The 21,580-nt window shown below is 46.0% G+C and overlaps 1 protein-coding gene across 2 annotated transcripts in view; it reads right to left on the reverse strand.

Moving 5' to 3' along the window:
- The window catches only part of SYN1 (synapsin I), a 64,108-nt gene extending 45,643 nt beyond the window's left edge, over positions 1 to 18,465 (reverse strand). For both annotated transcript variants that reach the window (XM_070784224.1, XM_070784223.1), the window contains exons 1-3: positions 17,938 to 18,465; positions 2,446 to 2,503; positions 2,248 to 2,339 (exon numbers count right to left, since the gene is read on the reverse strand). In XM_070784224.1, coding sequence (XP_070640325.1) covers positions 2,248 to 2,339; positions 2,446 to 2,503; positions 17,938 to 18,314 — 527 coding nt within the window. In that variant the 5' untranslated portion in view covers positions 18,315 to 18,465. The remainder of the gene's footprint in view (positions 1 to 2,247; positions 2,340 to 2,445; positions 2,504 to 17,937) is intronic.
- Between the last annotated feature and the right edge of the window lie 3,115 nt (positions 18,466 to 21,580).

The raw sequence follows: 21,580 nt of genomic DNA on the forward strand, positions 1-21,580 counted from the left end.
ACCTTTAGAATAAAGGTCAAGTTTTTTTTTTTTTTTTTACTTTTTTTTTTACTTTTTATTTTTATTTTTTTTACAACCAGCATCTGTTTTTTATTTTATTTATTTATTTATTTATTTTTTATTTTTTTATTTTTTGGCCTCACTAGCTTTTTTTTTTTGGGGGGGGGGGATCATGTTTGTTTTTTTTTTTTCTTCTTTTTTTGCCAAATATCAAAATGAATCCACCACAAGTATACATGTGTTCCCCATCCTAAGGTCAAGTTTTGAAATCTCCACGGCTCCTAGAAATGGCATAGTGGTTTCTTACCTCAGCCACATACACAAGCTATTCCCTCTACCACACGCACCCTTCCTAACATCTCTTCATCTGGTGACCCCCTTTTAAGCCTTTCCTGCCTGCTCTTTTACCTCACCAAGGTAAGCTTGCAGCTTGCCTACTCAGCTCTCACAGTTTCCCCATCACAATCTCTCAGACTACCACTGTACACAAAGGATGCTGCCCAGAATAAATTCCAGCCTCAGGGCTCTACATGGGCTATTCCCTCAGCCTGAAATGTAGCCTCCCTAGATTTCTGCATGCACCACTCTTCTACCTCCTTCAGGTCTTTCCTCAAATCTCTCTCACTCTTTTGGTCTACATCAACCAAACTGCAGACTCTTCATAATCTAACAATCACTACAGCCCTTTGCTGATATACATATATATATATTTTTTAGCACTTTGACATTTTCTTCTTTGTTTATTATGTGTATCCCACAGTAGAATGTGAGCTTCATGAGAACAGAGGATTTTTTTGTGTGGTCTTTTTGGGGTCTGTTTTGTTCACTTCCAGGACCTCAGCATGAAGAATAGCTCCTGGCACACAACAGATACTCAGTAAATATTTGTTGAATGTGAAATGCTGAGAGTAGCACCCAGTATGCAGTAGACGCTCAAGAAATGCTTGTTGAATTAGTCACTGAAAAATTTGGCTTGTTGTCTTCTGATATCCTTGGCTCTTCTTCAGAAGAGAAGCTATCTCTTTTCATTCTGTTCCTAAGTTCTTTTAAAAAATTGGAATATAATTGACATATTATATGTCAATTATAATATAAGTGTAAGGTGTATTGTTGTTGTTTAGTTGCTAGGTTGTGTCCAACTCTTTTGCAACCCCATGGACTGTAGCCAGCCAGGCTCCTCTGTCCATGGGATTTCCCAGGCAAGAATACTGGAGTGGGTAGAAAATCCCTTCTCCAGAGGATCTTCTCGACCTAGGGGATGGAACCGGGGTCTCCTGCATTGCAGGCAGGTTCTTTACCACTGAGCCACCAGGGAAGGTGTATAACATGTTATTTGATACATTTACATTAATATATTATGATATGATTGCCATTGTAGCATTAGCTAGTACCCTTGCTGATGCTAAGTCACTTCAGTCGTGTCCGACTCTGTGCGACCCCATAGACGGCAGCCTACCAGGCTCCCCTGTCCCTGGGATTCTCCAGGAAAGAACACTGGAGTGGGTTGTCATTTCCTTCTCCAATGCATGAAAGTGAAAAGTGAAAGTGAAGTCAGTCAGTCATGTCCAACTCTTAGCGACCCCATGGACTGCAGCCTACCAGACTCCTCCATCCATGGGATTTTCCAGGCAAGAGTACTGGAGTGGCTTACCATGTCACAAAATTATCATTTCTTTTTTTCATGGTAGGAATAATTAAGGTCTAGTCTTTTATAATAGGAGCTTTACTGATTATGATATAGTATTATTGTCTATATCATGCATACTGTGAATTAGACCTCTAGGACTTATTTATCTACCAGTTGCAAACTTGGACTCTTAAACAGCTCTCCTATTCTTACACACCCTCCCCCAGCCTTTAGCAATCACCTTTCTAGAAAGGTGATTTCTATTAGTCTGGGTCTTTTAGAATCTACATATAAGTGATATCATACAGTATTTCTCTTTCTCTGTCTGATTTATCTCACTTAGCATAATGGCCTCAAGATCCATCCATGTTGTCACAAATGGTAGGATTTCCTTCTTTCTCATGGCTGAATAATATCCCTTTGTGTGTGTGTGTGTGTACCACTTCTTCTTTATCTGTTCATCCATTGATGGATACTTAGGTTGTCTCCATATCTTGGCTACTGTAATGTGCCTAAGTCTTGTTCACAGAAAGATAGGAGAGGAGGTGGGGAATCTCCCTCAGCTCTAAGGGAGCCCTTATGTCTCTCCCATAATACCAAAGTAACCTTTTTACACTCACCGCACAACCTTCACCCCATTCCGAAGAACTTCCATGTCCACAGAGAATCCACCATTGGCATGAGCCACAAGGTTGAGATCAGAGAATTCAGCCTGGGAAGGAAAAAAAAAATCAGGGATTCACTCACAGCACACACAAAAGACAACTCAGTTTGCAGTATGGACAGTTGACCCCCCAGGTCCACCTGCCCCAACTAACCTGTTCTACTTTAATGTCAATTTCTCCATGGATCTTTTTCCCTTTGAAGTATTTCGCCCTGGAGAGGAAAAGCAGAGCACATCTGTCAATGCTCAAATCTCAGAAAGACAAAACCCAGACCGGTCCTTTGACCCCTTTGCTCCTTCAGTGCCACTACAGAAACTATAAAGTGATTTATGATGGTTGAAATATTTTGAAAAAACCTAACAGTTGTTTGTGAACAATGAAGTCTCTTATAATCCTTGTGGAGGTATGTAAATATCAAGGTACTAAATCGCTCAGTCGTGTCTGACTCTTTGCGACCCCATGGACTATATAGTCCATGGAATTCTCCAGGCCAGAATACTGGAATTGGTAGCCTTTTCCTTCTCCAGGGGATCTTCCGAACACAGGGATCAAATCCAGGTCTCCCACATCGCAGGCGAATTCTTTACCAGCTAAGCCACAAGGGAAGCCCTGTAAATGTCAAATTGAAAGTGAAGTCGCTCAGTCGTGTCCAACTCTTTGCGACCCCATGGACTGTAGCCTACCAGGCTCCTCCATCCATGGGATTTTCCAGGCAAGAGTACTGGAGTGGGTTGCCATTTCCTTCTCCAGAGGATCTTACCGACCCAGGGATTGAACCCAGGTCCCCGCATTGTAGGCAGACGCTTTACCATCTGAGCCACGAGGGTGACTTAAATGTCAAAGGACACTGCAAATTATGAATTCTTAAAACAGAGTGCAGGCATTTCCCAAAGTATGGTTTGCTTGTCACAGTGCTATTTGAAAAACTTCTCAAAACAAGGAGTACTTTGTACACTGTAACATACTTTGAAATAGCATGGAGGTTTGTAAAATGGCATAGTTTCTTAGAGGACATATCTATCTGTGTGTGTGTGTGTGTGTGTGTGTGTGTGTGTGTGTGCACACTCAGTTGTGTCCAACTCTTTTGTGACCCAATGGACTACAGCCTGCCAGGCTCCTCTGTCCATGGGATTCTCCAGGCAAGAATACTGGAGTGGGTTGTCATTTCCTTCTCCAGAGGATCTTCCCAACCCAGGGACTGAACCTGAGTCTCTTGCATCTCTGCATTGGCAGGCAGGTTCTTGACCAGCTGAGCCACCATATATATATATGGAGTGTGTCCAAGTGCGTGTCAGTGCCAGTCTGTGTGGGCTGCAGCATCTCTTTGCTTGGGTCCTTTCCCAAGGAGGAACACATTTACCACGTGTTGTTGTGCACCGAGAGGGACACAGCAGCCATGAGTGGGCAGCTGCATCAGAAAAGGAAGAGCAGACTAAGGGCCGCAGGCTGGTGAGGGATCAATAGAGGCTGGAGTCAATCACGATAAGGTTGGAGAGAAATGCCGCTGAGGATAAGGGGAAACTACAGGAGTGAAGAGGGGTAGGAATGGCAGTAGGCATATCACGAATTGCTAAGTCACTGTCCCTGGGCCCATCCCCAGCTAGACTCCTCCACCAGGCCCAGGATTCCTATCCGACAGGCTTGTCCACAAACAGAAGCTCATCACCAATCAGGTTTTTCATAGACAGGGACTGAGGGGAGGAGCCACTCCTGGGATCGCCTACATGCACACCATCAGGGTCTCTGATATACATGCTGCACAACTGAGCTCTGGTGATTTCACTGACATACCCCAAAGACCGCAAGCTATTTTCTTCTCTCTTTCACTCTTCCCTCCTACCTCCCACCTCATCTCTGACACTGTCCCCTCACAGATGTTGGAAGAGAGTCTCTTAAACCTGTGCATTTTTTCATTTAGAAAATGATGATGAGTGTAGACTATATCACAACTTTCTTTTTCAAACTTTTTTGACCATATATGTAGTGGATACTATGGTGCTCTTCTCAGGTCTCCTCTTCAGGGCCAATGCACCTTGAGTATCAGCTGTTGACAGATTGCAGCTGTGTCCTTTGGGGAATTATCTTCTACCATAGGGAACTTTCCTGCCCAAGGTTATACCTATTTTGGACAGCCATGGATTACATCTGGTCTGTGAGTGAGTATGAAAGCCAGCCTCTTTGTCTCAACTATAGGCTGACTCTGAAGGACCACCCTAGGATCTCCCTAGAAGCTCTCCCGAGGATCAGCCGAGGCCTCAGAGGCAACTGCGCTGTGGACTCACTTCTCCAACTGCTCAACTTTGCCTTCCTTACAGCTGTTGATCCCAATGCATGTGTGCTAATTTGCTTTAGTTGTATCTGACTCTTTGCGAGCCCATGCACTATAGCCCACCAGGCTCCTCTGTCCATGGGATTTCCCAGGTAAGAATACTGGAGTGGGTTGCCATGCCCTCCTCCAGGGGATCTTCCTGATCCAGGGATCGAACCAGCATCTTACATTTCCTGCATTGGCAGGTGGGTTCTTTACCACTAGCACCACTTGTTGATCCCAAAGGCACTCCCAAATAAGCCTGTGCATGCAATTCTCTGCCTGAAAAATCTGTTTCAGAGATCCCAACCTAAAACAGTGGGTCAGAGAAGTCAAACAACAAAGAAAACTCTACTGCCTTTCTGGAGCTGGGCCATCCAGCAGCCCGCAGGCAAAAAGGAGCCATCATTTGTGCTGGTGGAGCATAGATGAGGGCTTCCCTGGTGGCTCAGTGGTAAAGAATCCATCTGCAATGCAGGAGCCTCAGGAGACGTGGGTTTGATCCCTGGGTTGGAAAGATACCCTGGAGGAGGGCATGGCAACCCACTCCAGTGTTCTTGCCTGGAGAATCCCATGGACAGAGGAGTCTGGTGGGCTACAGTCCATGGGGTTGCAAAGAGTTGGACATGACTGAAGCAACTTAGCATGCACGCATGCAGCATAGATAGCCTCTGACATGCTGTAGTAACACAAAGTGCCCTGTAGCATGTCTGGGCTGTGGTACAAGCAGGATGCCACTTGCACCATAAGATGTAGCAAACCCTATGACACTGGAGATGTCTTCAGGGAGAAGATGTGGCATGGAGTGGATTCTCGAGTGGGAGAATTATAGTGCAGGCCCATGGGGTTTTGAAGCAGCAGTAACTTAACTGATGGTGGACTGTAATGAGATACTAGTGGAAGGGAATGCACCAGCTGGTGAAATATTGCTGGTACTTGACAGGTGTGAGGGAAATGATAACCAGACTCGGGGGACTAAACACCATCGATTAGCTGAAGAAATATATGACATGCTCAGGGTGAATAATCACCAATTCAAAGCAAAATGTAGGGATTTCCCTGTGGTCCAGTGGCTAAGAGTCTGTGCTTCCAAGACAGGGGGCCCAGGTTGAAACCGTGCTCAGGGAACTAGATCCTACATACTTACTAAAGATCCCATGTGCTGCAACTAAAACCTGACACAGCCAAATAAATAAATAATTTTTTTAAAAAAAGCAAAATGTAAAAGACAAAAGACCTCCTTGGGTGTATTTAGTTCAGTCCAGTCACTCAGTCGTGTCCGACTCTTTGTGACCCCATGCACTGCAGCACATCAGGTTTCCCTGTCCATCACCAACTCCCAGAGTTTACTCAAACTCATGCTCATTGAGTCGGTGATGCCATCCAACCATCTCATCCTCTGTCGTTCCCTTCTCCCGCCTTCAATCTTTCCCAGCATCAGGGTCTTTTCCAATGAGTCAGCTCTTAACACCAGGTGGCCAAAGGATCGGAGTATCAGCTTCAACATCAGTCCTTCCAATGAATATTCAGGCCTGATTTCCCTTAGGATGGACTGGTTGGATCTCCTTGCAAGCCAAGGGACTCTCAAGAGTCTTCTCCAACACCACAGTTCAAAAGCATCTATTCTTTGGCACTCAGCTTTCTCTATAGTCCAACTCTCAAACCCATACATGATAACTGGAAAAACCATAGCCTTGACTAGATGGGCCTTTGTTGGTAAAGTAATGTCTCTGCTTTTTAATATGCTGTCTAGTTTGGTCATAACTTTTCTTCCAAGGAGTAAGCGTCTTTTAATTTCATGGCTGCAGTCACCATCTGCAGTGATTTTGGAGCCCAGAAAAATAAAGTCTGACACTGTTTCCCCATCTATTTGCCATGAAGTGATGGGACTGGATGCCATGATCTTAGTTTTCTGAATGTTGAGCTTTAAGCCAACTTTTTTATTCTCCTCTTTCACTTTCATCAAGAGGCTCTTTAGATCTTCTTCACTTTCTGCCATAAGGATGGTATCATCTGCATATCTGAGGTTATTGATATTTCTCCTGGAAATCTTGATTCCGGCTTGTGCTTCATCCAACTCAGCATTTCTCATGATGTACTCTGCATATAAGTTAAATAAGCAGGGTGACAATATACCGCCTTGATGTACTCCTTTTCCTATTTGGAACCAGTCTGTTGTTCCATGTCCAGTTCTAACCGTTGTTTCCTGACCTGCATACAGATTTCTCAAGAGGCAGATCGGGTGGTCTGGTATTCCCATCTCTTGAATAATTTTCCACAGTTTATTGTGATCCACACAGTCAAAGGCTTTAAAAGCAGAAAGATATTTTTCTGGAACTCTCTTGTTTTTTGATGATCCAGCGGATGTTGGCAATTTGATCTCTGGTTCTTCTGCCTTTTCTAAATCCAGCTTGAACATCTGGAAGTTCATGGTTCACGTATTGTTGAAGCCTGGCTTGGAGAATTTTGAGCATTACTTTACTAGCATGGGAGATGAGTGCAATTGTGCGGTAGTTTAAGCATTTTTTGGTATTACCTTTCTTTGGGAGTGGAATCTAAACTGACCTCTTCCAGGTCATGGTGGAGAGTTCTGACAAAATGTGGTCCACTGGAGAAGGGAATGGCAAACCACTTCAGTATTCTTGCCTGGAGAACCCCATGAACAGTATGAAAAGGCAAAGAGATAGGACACCGAAAGATGAACTCCCCAGGTCGGTAGGTGCCCAATATGCTACTGGAGATTGGTGGAGAAATAACTCCAGAAACAATGAAGAGACAAAGCCAAAGCAAAAACAACCCCCAGTTGTGGATGGGACTGGTGGTGGAAGCAAGGTCCGATGCTGTAAAGAGCAATATTGCATTGGAACCTGGAATGTTAGGTCCGTGAATCAAGGCAAATTGGAGTGGTCAAACAGGAGATGGCAAGAGTGAATGTCGACATTCTAGGAATCAGTGAACTAAAATGGACTGGAATGGGTGAATTTAACTCAGATGATCATTATATCTACACTGTGGGCAAGAATCCCTTAGAAGAAATGGAGTAGCCATCATAGTCAACAAGAGAGTCTGAAATGCAGTACTTGGATGCAATCTCAAAAACGACAGAATGATCTCTGTTCATTTCCAAGGCAAACCATGCAATACCATGGTAATCTAAGTCTATGCCCTGACCAGTAATGCTGAAGAAGCTGAAGTTGAATAGTTCTATGAAGACCTACAAAACCTTCTAGAACTAAAATAAAAAAAAAAAAGATGTCCTTTTCATTATATGGGACTGGAATGCAAAAGTAGGAAGTCAAGAAATACCTGGAGTAACAGGCAAATTTGGCCTTGGAGTACAGAATGAAGCAAGGCAAAGGCTAACAGAGTTTTGCCAAGAGAAGGCACTGGTCATAACAAACACCCTCTTCCAACAACACAAGAGAAGACTCTACACATGGACATCACCAGATGGTCAACACTGAAATCAGATTGATTATATTCTTTGCAGCCAAAGATGGAGAAGCTCTATACAGTCAGCAAAAACAAGACCGGGAGCTCACTGTGGCTCAGATCATGAACTCTTTATTGCCAAATTCAGACTTAAATTGAAGAAAGTAGGGAAAACCACTAGACCATTCAGGTATGACCTAAATCAAATCCCTAATGATTATACAGTGGAAGTGAGAAATAGATTTAAGGGACTAGATCTCATAGACAGAATGCCTAATGAATTATGGATGGAGGTTCATGACATTGTACAGCAGACAGGAATCAGACCATCCCTAAGAAAAAGAAATGAAAAAAATCAAAATGTCTGTCTAAGAAGGTCTTACAAATAGCTGTGAAAAGAAGAAAAGCAAAAACGCAAAGGAGAAAAGGAAAGATATAAGCATCTGAATGCAGAGTTCCAAATAGCAAGGAGAGATAAGAAAGCCTTCCTCAGTGATCAGTGCAAAGAAATAGAGGAAAAGACTAGAATGGGAAAGACTAGAGATCTCTTCAAGAAAATTAGAGATACCAAGGGAACATCTCATGCAAAGATGGGCTCAATAAAGAACAGAAATGGTATGGACCTAACAGAAGTAGAAGATATTAAGAAGTGGCAAGAATACACAGAAGAACTGTACAAAAAAGATCTTCACAACCCAGATAATCACCATGGTGTGATCACTCACCTAGAGCCAGACATCCTGGAATGTGAAGTCAAGTGGGCCTTCGGAAGCATCACTATGAACAAAGCTAGTGGAGGTGATGGAATTCCAGTTGAGCTATTTCAGATCCTAAAAGATGATGCTGTGAAAGTGCTGCATTCAATATGGCAGCAAATTTGGGTATATTTAAGGAAACCTCAATCTTCTGTGACCAGAGGGCAGACAGAGGAGAAGATCAGACTTAGGACTTAACTGTAAGGGTAGCAGAACTTCAGAGAAGGTTGAATTCTCAGGCCCAGTACATCCCCTATTCCATGCTCAGGGGCCTAATAGGACATGAGTGGAGCCCTGAGATTGGGATGGAGATATCTGGGAAGATGCATTTAACACCCTGACCTTACAGATTCACCTGAACCCACTGGGTCTGCAGAAGTAGCCCACTTCTCCTTGTTAGAATATAGACCTTCCCTTTGCTCGAAGATGATGCACAGGCCTTGAGTGAAGCATGTGCCTTATAAAACAATTCTTCTTCCTCTCAGAATCAACTTCCCTTCCCCTCCTGGCAACTAGATTAATAACCAGGGTCAAATCCTAGCACAACTTGACTGGAGAGGTTCTCAGCTTGCAAAGGAAGGAAAGGAATGATATGTGGAAGCTGAAGAATCTGGCTAACATGTATTGGCAGGAGCTGGAAAAGCATGCCTGAGACTGGATGCTGAGGACAATGGATCAAGGGAATGAAGCATGAACTTGGAGCACTGTCCCAGGACACAGAACTTAAAACCACGGTAAGGACTCTAGGAAATGTTGCTGATACAATTTTTGGATGACTTGTGGAAGCCTGGCAAGAATAGTGGCCCACACCAAGTGAAGTAGAAACACCAGACTTCAATGGCAGATTGTGGAAGAAAGGATCAAAGGGCTCAGAGAAGCTGATGTGTTAGAGAAGATACACTACTCCAGTATGGAAAACCAACTAGCTGACTATATTCTATGGGAGGGCCCAGAGCATATACCCAAATTACAAATGAGGGATATGTTGGTGAGAGTAGCACCAGACATGTTGAGAAGCACAGTAGAAGGAAGGTCATAAATGAAGTCCCAGCCCAGTTCCTGCTCACAGTGGGTACACTCGGTCCACAGGTCTACCTAGTGATCACTTTCCCAGCTCACAAACACCTAATTGGAATGGACATATCTGTAGTTTTCAGAACCCCTACATGAGTTCCTTGGCCTATGGGGGAAGAGCTATGGTAGCTGGGAAGTTCAAATGGATGCCTTGGAAACTATTGCTGCCTTCCCTGAGCAAAGCTATAAATCAAAGACAATATTGTATCTATCCTAAGGGTGATGGTAGAAACTAGTGTCCCTTTGAAAGATCCAAAGGATGCAGGGGTGTTAGTCCCATCATGTATATGTGCTTAGTTGCTCAGTCATGTCTGATTCTTTGTGACCCCATGGACTATAGCCTGCCACACTCCTCTGTCCATGGGGATTCTCCAGGCAAGAATACTAGAGTGGGTTGCCATGCCCTCCTCTAGGGGATCTTCCCAACCCAGGGATCAAACCCAGGTCTCCTACATTGCAGGTGGATTCCTTACTATCAGAGCCACCAGGGAAGCCCAAGAATACTGGAGTGGGTAGCCTATCCCTTCTCCAAGGGAACTTCCTGACCCAGAAATTGAACAGGGGTATCCTACATTGCAGGCAGATTCTCTACCAGTTGAGTCACCCGGGAAGCTCAGTCCCATCATATCTCTGCTGAATTAACCAATTTGGGCCCTGAGGAGGCTGGATAGATCCTTGAGAATGTAGAATACTGCAAGCTCAACCAAATGGTAGTACTGATTTAAGCTGCAGTACTAGTCATGCTGACATTGCTGGAGCAAATGAAAAGATCTCAGGTATGGCAGGTGGCCACTGATATAGTGAATGCCTTTTCTATTTTGATCAGAAGATCAGAGACGTTCCACATTCATCTGGGACTGACCACAATATACATTGATGGTCTTGCCATAGGGCTAAGTTATCTTTCTCACCCTATGTTATCATATAGTCGAAGGAGAAATGGACTATCTGGACATCCCAGGGACTATCACATTGGACTACTATAACAATTACATCATATTGATAGGCAAGATGAGCAAGAGTTGGTTAGCACACTGCATTGGTAAGATACATGCACTCCAGAGGGTGGGAGGTAAACCCTAAAAACACTCAGGGTCCTGCCATATTAGTACAGCTTTTAGGGATTTGTGTGTCCAAGGTATGCCAGAACAGCCCCTCCAAATCATAAGGCAAAGCATCGCATCACACACCGCCCACTATGATGAATAAAAACACAACAGTTGGGAAGATTCCTCAGGTTCTGGAGGCAGCATATTCCACACCTGGGAATACTGCTCTGATCTATATTTCAGGTGACATCTAAGGCTGCTAGTCCTGAACAGGTCCAGGCTGTGGTGCAAGCAGTCCTGCCACTCAGGGTATATGATCCAGCAGATCCTACGATACTGCATTGTGGGGGAAAATGCAGTGTGGAGCTTATGGGATGCCTGATTGGGAGGCCCCTGGGGTTCTGGACCAAGGCCATGCCATCTGCAGCAGAGAATTACACAGCTTTTGAGAAACAAATCCTGGTACAGTACTGGACCCTGGGTGAGACAGAATTCTTGACCACAGGGTACCAAGGAACCATGTATCCTGGTGCCTGTTATGAGCTGGGTCGTGCCAGGCCCACCAAGTAATGAAGTCAGGCCCAGCAGCCAGGATCGATCCCAGACAGGGCCAAGCAAGCTCTCTGAGCAAGTAACCTGGATGCCTGTGTCATCCACACTGTTGTGTTAGTGCCTCCCTCAGCTCACTAAGATAACTCCTTAGAACCAGCAGATGAAGGGAGAAAAATCTTAAGCTTGGTTCACAAATGGGTTGGCTTGCTATGTGGGTGGAATGGACAAAAATGAACAGGGGTGATCCTATAGCCCCATTCAGAGTGGCCTTGAAAAACAGTGGCAAAACTCCCAAGGGGCAGAGCTTTGGGCTGTGCACCTGGTCATCTGTTTTGTTGGGAAAGAGCAGCAACCCAAGATTCAAATACATATTCACTGATGGGCAGTGGTAAATGGCTTGGCTGATTAGGCAGAGGCCTTGAAGGAACAATATTGGAAGATCAGGAAAAGGAGGTCTGGGACACCGAAATGTGGGTGGACAGATGGGATTGGAGATGAAACAGAGTGAAGATCTTTGTATTGTGTGTTAACACCCACCAGATAGCATCCACCCTGAAAGTGGCACTAAGCAACCAGGTAGCTAGAATGACTCAGCCAAATGATGTCAGCCAGTTTCTAGAATCAGCTGCCCCAGCACTGGCAGATGGGCACACATATGAAGTGGCAAGGGTAACAGAGGTGGAGGCTGAGTGTGGGGCCTATGGCATCATTGCTGAATGTCCAACCTGCCAGCATCAGAGACCAATATTGGGTCCCCAACACAGCACCATCCCTTAGGAAGGCAACCAGCCACTCTGTAGTGAGCTGACTACACTGGACCCCTTCTACTCTGGAAAGAGTAATGATTCATTTTGACTGGAATATTCTATATATGAGTTTGCTTTTCCTGACTATAGGACCTTAGCCAGCATCATTGTCCAAGGGCTTACATAATATTTGATCCACCAGTATGGCATCCCACACAACAGTGAAACAAACTGAAGGACACACTCCACAACCATGAAATCAACTGACATTTTATACAGATGACATTCTATACCACACCATGCAGAAGCTGCTAGTCAGACAGAGTGATGGAACAAATTGGTATATCCACAGCTAAGATTTCAGCTTGGAGGTGATACTGTGCAAGAATGGGGTACCATCCTCCAAAACACAGTATATACCTTAAATCAATGAACATTGTTTGGGCTGTGTTCCTTACAGGTAGAATACACTGGTTTGGGAACTCAGAGGTGAAAGTAGGAGTGGCCTAGCTTACCATCAATCCCTGGATCCACTTTTGGAATGTGTGTTTCCTGTTCCCTCAGGGCTCTGCAAGGTTAAAGGTCCTGATTCTACAAGGGGGAACACTGCTACCAGGGGACACAGCAAGAACCCCATTACACTCTAAGCTTTGACTGTTACCTGGACACTTCAGGTTTCACAAGCCAATGGATAAGAAGATGAGTCTGTCTCAGCAGGCGCATAGACCCTGATCATCAGGAGATAGTTGCTGTTTTTTAGTTGCTAAGTCGTGCCTGACTCTTTGCAATCCCATGGACTGTAGCCTGCCAGGTTCCTCTGTCCATGGGATTTCCCAGGCAGGAGTATTGGTGTGGGTTGCCATTTCCTTCTCCAGGGGATCTTCCCAACCCAGGGATTGAACCCAAGTCTCCTACATTAGCAGGTTGATTCTTTACCATTGAGCCACCAGGGAAGCCCAGGAGTTGATAGGGCTGCCATTAAACAATGAGGGCAGGGAGGAATATATCTGGCCCCCAGGCTATCTGCTTTGACATTTTGTTGGTATTTCTTATTCAACACTGAAGGCAAATGGACAAGTACAGCAGTCATAGCCTGAGCAGATGGGGACCAGGAGCTCAGGGATCCCTCAAGGATGAGGATCATTCACCAGGTAAGTCACTGTGACCAAGAGAGGTGCTAGCTGAGGGTAAGGGGAATCTAGATTGTGTAGTACAGGAAGGAAACAATGTATCATTTATTTATGCCACATTTATCAAACTACAGTGGAGGCTGTAGTTTGTCCCACTAACTGTGTTCTTTCAAGTGCACTCCAGAAAACAAGACCAATTAGAATCCTAGAAACTCTGTTCCCAGATGGAATGAACTTACTTCTGAAAAGCAAGTGAATCTGAGAAGTCCTGGGGGTTGCCTATGTGCTCTACTCAGATCTTCAAGCCCTTCCTTCTTGTCATAACTGTCCTACAGGTTCTGGGAGTATCTGCTGCTGAAGGCTCACAGTGCTGTCCATCACTGGGAACTGCCCCCTATAGCAGGGACTCACCTTCTGCAAGATTATGCCTTCCCCCAGAGGGCAACCTGTAGTCACTGACTGACTAATGCAGGACTACAAAAGCCTGGCCATCCCATCTCAACTGGGACAACTCTGAAGGGTCATCCCATCTCCAGAGCTCCCCAGATGATCGGCTGGAGTAATTGTTGCACAGCATCACAGCTGTTCAACCTTTCCATCTGCCAAGTCCTGCTTCCCCCACTCCTCCTCTGCAACACGCGTTGTTCCCAAGAGCTCTCCCCGATCAATCTGCACACAAATCTCAGAGTCTCAGGGTCTGCATCCAGGGAAGTCTAAGAAAAGAAGCCACAATAAGCATGTTCTATATATATAATATATATTATATAAGACACATATACAGAAAATTTAATATAGGATGTCTTACATAACATATTACATATTATATATCATGTGTTGCAGTATCTAGAATGTATATAAATATGCATATAGTAGAATGAAAATTTCAGTAAATAATTACCTTTAATATGTACAATGGGGTCATATTTCCTATTCTATTTTATTTCATTTCATGAAAAGAAACATACACATATATATGTATGTGATACTATAAACCCATTGTATAACAAATATATTACAGAATACATATAATATATATGGTACACATTAATGATTATATTTCTTATTGGAGTAACAGTTTCACTAAATAATAATTCCACTTACTATGTGCAATGCACTCTCATTTTTTATTTTCATGTATCAATATTATCACTTATCATCATTTTATTTTCATTTCATGAAGAAAATGAAACACTGGTCACAAGCCAAGAGGTGACCTACAGCTGGAAAAACACTGGCCTAAATGATCTGTAAAAAGAGGTGATGAGTCTCAACTCTGAGTTTGCAGTTTTAAAGCACACAGGACTCAAGACCCAGGAAGGAATGAGAGTGGTGCGGTTTGGTGGGGAAAGCACCAGACTGTACTTAGGTGTACAACCCCATTACAGAGTTTGCATGATTCCTTTTATTCCAGGCTGAAATCCCTAAGCTTGTGTGGTTCTGAAAGTCTGCAAGTTGGTGATGCAGAGTCTCTGTTCCTCGCACTAAACCTGGTGTGTACACAGGCTCTCTCCCTTTACCCATCCCACCCCATCTATACCAGACACTAAATAAATAGTTGCTAGGTTGACTGGAAGAAAAGACTGAAGTAACTGCTGGGATAAAGGAAGGTTTTCGGGATACAGAAGCGGAAGGGAAGAATAGTTGACAGAATTCAGCAGGTGCTCAGTAAGTGCTTGCTAGACAAATTAGAATAAAAAGTGGAAAATACAGGAGTTGTGACTATGGAAAGGGGAAGGGTCTTGTCAGTGGTCTGTAGATAATTAATAAATGCTTAATGGAATGAAGGAAAAGGCAGCAGCAACCTTCCTGGAGGGTCAAAGTGAAGAAGGTAAGTCGAAAGGAGGGTGGTTACTAAAATATTCCAGTGGATCTTTCCAAACCAGGGATCAGAACCACATCTCTTGCATCTCCTGCATTGGCATGCAGATTCTTTACCACTAGCGCCACCTGGGAAGCCCCCAATGTACAGCAAGGGCTTCAATAAGGTTTGTTGACTTCAATAGAGCAAATTTAGCCAGGACGATGGCATATGTGCGAGTGGGTGTTGGTGAAGGAATTAAAACACGTGTTCAATAAATGCTTTATGGATTGAAGGAGAAAAGAGTGGAGGAGTCTGCTGCAGGGATGGGAATGTTGTTGTTTGAACAGAAAACAGTAAGAGAGCGATAAATCCTTTTTGGATTAATTGGGGGGAAAGGGCAGTGGGGAAGATGGCTACTATATGGGAGAGGGTTCCTAGTCAGAATGCAGTAGGTACACATCGTGAGTTTTTGAGATTGTGTCATGTGAAAGGCAGGATGGAGATTGTTGAAGGAGGAATTAGGGCTACAGGAGGGGGAGAAGAGGCACTGACTATGGGTTCTCAGTAGTATAGAATAAGTGCTCATTAAAAGATTGTTGGGGCTGAGTGGAGGAGAAGGTATGAAGAATCCAACTAGTGGTTGGGATTAGAAGGAAAAGAAACTGAAGGAGGCTTCTTCCTAGTGTATTGTAGTACATAATAAATGCCTCCCATAGTTTAACACATCGAAGTATGCAACAACTATCTGTAGAATGAATAAATGGCTCTGAATAGAGAGAAATCCTGCTGGGTAAGGGCTCCTGGCAGAGGAGAGGTAATTAACCAGTAAAGAGCTGGTACTCAATATATTTAGGCTGAAGGGGACCCCTGGAGAGAGAGCTCTTGAGATAAGGGCAGGAACTTCCAAACTTGGAAAGGGGAAGTTGAGAATGGCTCTTATGTAGTAAGTGCTCAGTTAAGTGTTTATTAGCTTAAATAGAAAAAAAGCCCTTTGGGGTCTTAAGATTGGGAGAGGGAATCCTAGGGAGACTGAAGAGAGTGAGAAAAGGCTAACTCTTCTAAATTTGGTTCTAGATTTATCGAAGGAAAGGACTCTGTGGAGATGTTGTATGACTGGCACAGGTTATCCTAAGAGTAAAGAAGGGGAATCTACTTCCTACACACAACAGGTACTGCAAATGTGCTCATGCACCCACTGGAAGAAAAGCACTTTGGGGAAGAGGTGTGAATATAGAGCACACAGGAAGCACTACACACATGCTCACAGGAGCCGCTGGAGGAAAATGCCTTTGGGGGAAGGTGATCTAGAATCAAGCACCTGGCAGACAATGACCAAATGCTCACTGCATCCGTTAAAAGAAAAGGTCTTTGGGGAAGATGGGGGGGAGACTATGGAAGAGCATATCATCACTGGATCCACTGGAGGAAAAATCTTTGGGGGAAGGGAAATGGGGATACAGTAACTTGATTTATGTAAGCTTGATTCGCCATCCTTGGGAAGAAAGGCTTTTATGGAGAAGGCACAGAATCGGCACACAGTGGGTACTCCACAAATGCTCCAGGAGTGATTTTTTAAAGAGGTATATGGAAAGACAGATTGAAATGCTCTACACAGTAAGTGCAGATATATGATCACTGTATTAACTGGAGGCAAAGGTCTTTATGGAGAAGGTCTGAGGTTGAGTCATGCAGATGGTGCTCAATATATACAGACTGAAGCCACTGGAGGAAAAGGTATTGGGGCAAGGGTCTGGGGTGACATAAACAGTGGGCACTCAATAAATGCTTGCTGAATACACTGAAGGAAAGAACCTTTAGAGAAGGCTCACACCTTTAGATCAGGCAGTTAATAAAGGCTTGGTGGGTCCACCAAAGGAAAGATCATTGAAGAAGTAGTTTGAGAATAGGTGGTAGGGGAGGCACTCAAATGAATGCCTTCTAGATCTGTCTGTTGTAGGAAAAGGATTTAGAGCAGAGAGTGTGAAGATAAGCCTCACACAGTAGGTTTAAAACTGCTCATAGAACTCATTTAAGGAAAATATGTTTGAGGAAAGGGCTTGGGGATGGGGCATACACCAGGCCCTTAATAAATGATTCTTAGATCCTTTGGAGAAATAAGCCCTTAGGGGGACTGAACTGGGGCACACAGAAGGAATTAAATAAAAACTCACAGGATCCATTAAAGGCAATGTTTTGGCAAAAAGCTGGGGTGGGATACACAGCAGGCACTCAATCAATGTTCAGTGAATAGTTTAAAAGGTTTTTGAGGTGAGGGCTGGGGTGGGGTGCACTCTGGATACATGCTCACGAGATCAGAGAAGGTCTTAGGGCAAGGACTGAGGAGGACAAAACAGATACCAAGCTCCCAACAAATGTTCACAGAATTCATGTAAGCCAAACGCCTTGAGGAAGGGCTCCCCACTGAGGCACACTGCCGGTACTTGATAAATGCTCACAAGATCCATTAGAGGACAAGACCTTTGGGGGCACGGACTGCGGGGTGCAGGGCACATCAGACTCTTGAATGCTCACAGGATATACTGAAGTCAGGTTTGTGGGATGGAGGCACACAGCAGGCGCCTGATAACTGCTCCCTGTATGGATCAAGAAGCCCTGGGTGAGGGCAGCGGGGAGGCAAGGGCGGGGCACACAGTAAGCGCTTCGTATAATAATTTAAAGGAAGAGGGTTTGGGCGAGGGGGGCAGACAGAGGGCAAACAAGCGGCGCTCAATACTTGCTCATCATGGGATGATCTGGGGACCCAGAACCGCGGGGGGACGTCCGCAGCAGTGGCTTACCAGTCGGTGTGGGGCTCGTCGATTACCAGCAGCACCCTGGCGGCGGCGCCCCCACGGCCTGCGCCCCCAGAGCCGCCGCCCACCTGCTCGCTGAAGGTGGCGGCCGCGGCCGCCGTGGTCTGCTTGACCGCATTGGACAGCGACGAGAAGAAGCCACCGCCCCCCGAGGACCCGGGGCTAGGGGCAGCCGGAGAGGCCACGGGGGCGGCCGAAGAGGCCCTCTCGGCAGTGGCGGTCGCAGGACCGGTCGTGGCCCCAGGACTAGGGGCAGCGGGCGGCGGTGGGGGCGGCTGCGGGCGCTGCAGGTCTGTCATGTACCCATTTGGCAGATTGGCCATGAAGTTGCTGTCCGACAGGCGGCGCCGCAGGTAGTTCATGGCTGCGGCGTGGGGCAGGGGGTCTTAGGAGCAGTCTGGTCAGGAGCCGCGGGGGCGGACCGCGAGGGGCCCAGGAGCACCGCTGCGCTCTCAGGCACGACACGTCTCTTCCGCTGCCCGCTGCAGACTGAGGCAGCGCTGAGTCGCCGCCGCCGCCGCAGCGCGGTTGGTCGCGCCCGTGACCCCCTATTTCGCGCCCCGTGTGGTGCAGTCCGGCTGGGCCGGCGGCAGCGCGGACGCGACCAAGGCGACTGCGAAGGGGAGTTTGTAGAGGAGCGGCGAGTGACGTCAGCGCGCCTTCAGTGCTGGGGCGGCGGCGGCGCGCGCCGGCAGGCGGGGGCGAAGGAGCTGTCCGCGGTGCTGAAGGCATAAGTGCGCAAGCGCCACGCCGCATCCTGTCTCCCCTCCCCCGCCTCCGATTGGGGGTGCGCAATTTGGGGGTGGGGGCGGGGTGGAAGCCTGTCCGGAGGGTAGGGTGGGTGCGTCAGGCAAGCCTCCCACCCTGTCTCATCCTGGTCTTCACATGCACTCGCACCCACACCTAGGACCCTCTGCGGATAGTAGGTTCCCAGTGTTGATATTCACCACAGGAGGCATTTGGCGGGTGGGAATGTAGTTATACTTAGAAACTCAAAAGTAGAGAAATAACCCCTTCACAGCGAGAGCCGAGGGTCACACGCAGTACTCTGCAAGATCAGTTTCCCACGTCCACATAGGCTTAGCTAGGCAGAGAGATGGATGCAGGGGTGGTGTAGCAGCATCAGACAGGTGGAGGTGGACACTTGCGTGGAGTGTACACTCTTGCCCAGGGTTGGGGGGCGTCCTGGAGGCACACTGGGAATGACACGTACGTGGAGATACATATAGAAATACACAAAAGTAGGGAAACATACGGAGGCATGTACAGAGATAGAACACACCGATCTAAGTATCTATACTGACACAAACAAGCCCAGGGTAATATTCATGGGCATACCTGCATACATGCACATGAATACGCCTACACACACACACACACACACACACACACACACACACACACAGAGGCACCACACAGATACACAGAGACCTAGGGAAACTCACATGAGCATGCACCCTCAGACAAAATGCACCCACAATCATGGACAAACCCAGATCTCCATACAGACACATTCCCTGAAGTCTAGTCCTGACGTGTGTTCATCTCTCCCCACACACACTCGGCCAACAAGCCCCCATCCTTTTGCCCTGGACACAGTCAGAAACCATGATATCGACCTGGCATTGTCAGTGCCCAAGGCTATCATCCTCTGTACCAGAGAGCTTTCCACTGGCAAAGGCAGACCCATCCTAGGGTATGCAAGCTGTAGGTGCCACATGTTTGCCACATGGGCCACATGTGCAAATGATCTTTGTAGTCTAGGCAGAGGTGGGCTGTGAAAGCTCCTATAAGATCCTGATTACAGTGAAGACACAAATTTATTTAAAAATAATAATTCGCTGACTGATTGTACCCAATTCTCACAAAACTATGGAGTGGGTAATATGATTTCCGTTTTACAGATGGAATCCAAGAACTCCAATTCATTCTCAAAGGGTCATGTTCACTTTGTGATACATACTTTTTAAAAAAGAATGTGCCAGAAAGGGATGTCAGTGTGGCTGGAGCAGAGTGAGGGAGGGAGATTGTGGCAGGAGAAGGGGTCAGAGAGGTTAGCAGGGTCCAGATGGAGCAGGGCCTTGTGGGGCATAGTGAGTGATGATGGTGGACCAAGTGATATGGAAGAAGATATGGCAAGAAGTAGGCAGATTTGTAGTCTTTTCTGCCTGAAGAAAATACAGAGATAGAATACACCGATCTAAGTATCTATACTGACACAAGCCCAGGGTAATACTCATGGGCATACATGCATACATGCACATGAATACGCCTACACACACACACACACACACACACACACACACAGAGGCACCACACGGACACACAGAGACATAGGCAGATTTGGAGTCTTTTCTGCCTGAAGGACTTTCAAATGAATCATCCACTTATTCGTTTGTACATTCTCCATTTATTAAATCTTTGGCGTGTACAAACAAGGTCATGGTGTGAGGTCTGGAGTCGGAGTGCCTGGATTCAAACTGGCCCTCTACTATACTCTTGGAAAAGTGACTTAACATCTCTGAAACTCGGCTTCCTCACCTGTAAAAACAATCACCTGACCAACTCTAAAAGATAGGGGTGGAGGAGTGCTGTGACTTCTGCCAGGAGTGTCCTTTCTTTCTCTCTCAAGGATCACTTTTGGCCAAGGTCTCCAGGAAGTCCCCTCTCCCCTTAGGCTCCAACTGTCCATCGCCTCTGCTCCCTCCTCCATCCCAGCCAGCTTCAGTCCACCTGCAGGCCTTTGCTTTGGCCATTCCTTCTCTCTCTCTCATGGAAGCCCTTTGGCATCCCACATTCCAGTGTTCCCCAGATGGGGAACTGCCCAGAAATTGGGTATTTCCCAACATTGCAAAGTATATGCTCCCCAGTTTTTGCTCAGTAATGGAAGCAAACAAGCTCTGCTGGGTCTGTGGTGACTTCTCTGAGGGACAGGAGCAGCTGCAGGTCTACAGACCTTTTTGGATCCTCTAGGAGTAAGAAGTCGGGCTCCTTAGGAGTCTGTCTCTAGACTGCCTCTTCCCAGTGGCCCTGTTGCCAGGTTTATAGTACCATGCCCCTCAGTGTCATCCCCTTTCTCCAGGTAGCTCATTTTCCAGAAATTAATTTTTTGTAGAAGAATGAAGAGTTTCCCACCCCCACCCCGAAGGAGTGTCTCAACTCTGCACTAACTTCATCTTCTCCAGCAGGAAGGAACATACAGAAGGGGCTCCAAGAATGTTTTTCTTTGTTGTGCACTGGTGAGCAGACTCTGAAACGCACACCCTTGACATATGTTTGTAATCAGTATTGTAGCCATGTTTATGGGCTTCCCAGGTGGCTCAGTGGTAAAGAATCCGCCTGCCAATGTAGGAGCTGCAGGAGACATGGGTTTGATCCCTGGGTCAGGAAGATCCCCTGGAGGAGGAAATGGCAACCCACTCCAGTATTCTTGCCAGGATAATCCCATGGACAGAAGAGCCTGGCAGGGGTCCCAAAGAGTCAGACACAACTGAGCACACATGCACCCATGTTTATAACTCACAATACATATTCACACCATCTGTGTATGTGTGTATGAGCATGTGCACACATATACCCCCACACCCTTATAACTCACACACTGTTATGGTGCACACAGTTGTAACTT

The sequence above is a fragment of the Bos indicus genome, chromosome X (genome assembly GCF_029378745.1).
Source record: "Bos indicus isolate NIAB-ARS_2022 breed Sahiwal x Tharparkar chromosome X, NIAB-ARS_B.indTharparkar_mat_pri_1.0, whole genome shotgun sequence".
NCBI lineage: Eukaryota > Metazoa > Chordata > Mammalia > Artiodactyla > Bovidae > Bos > Bos indicus.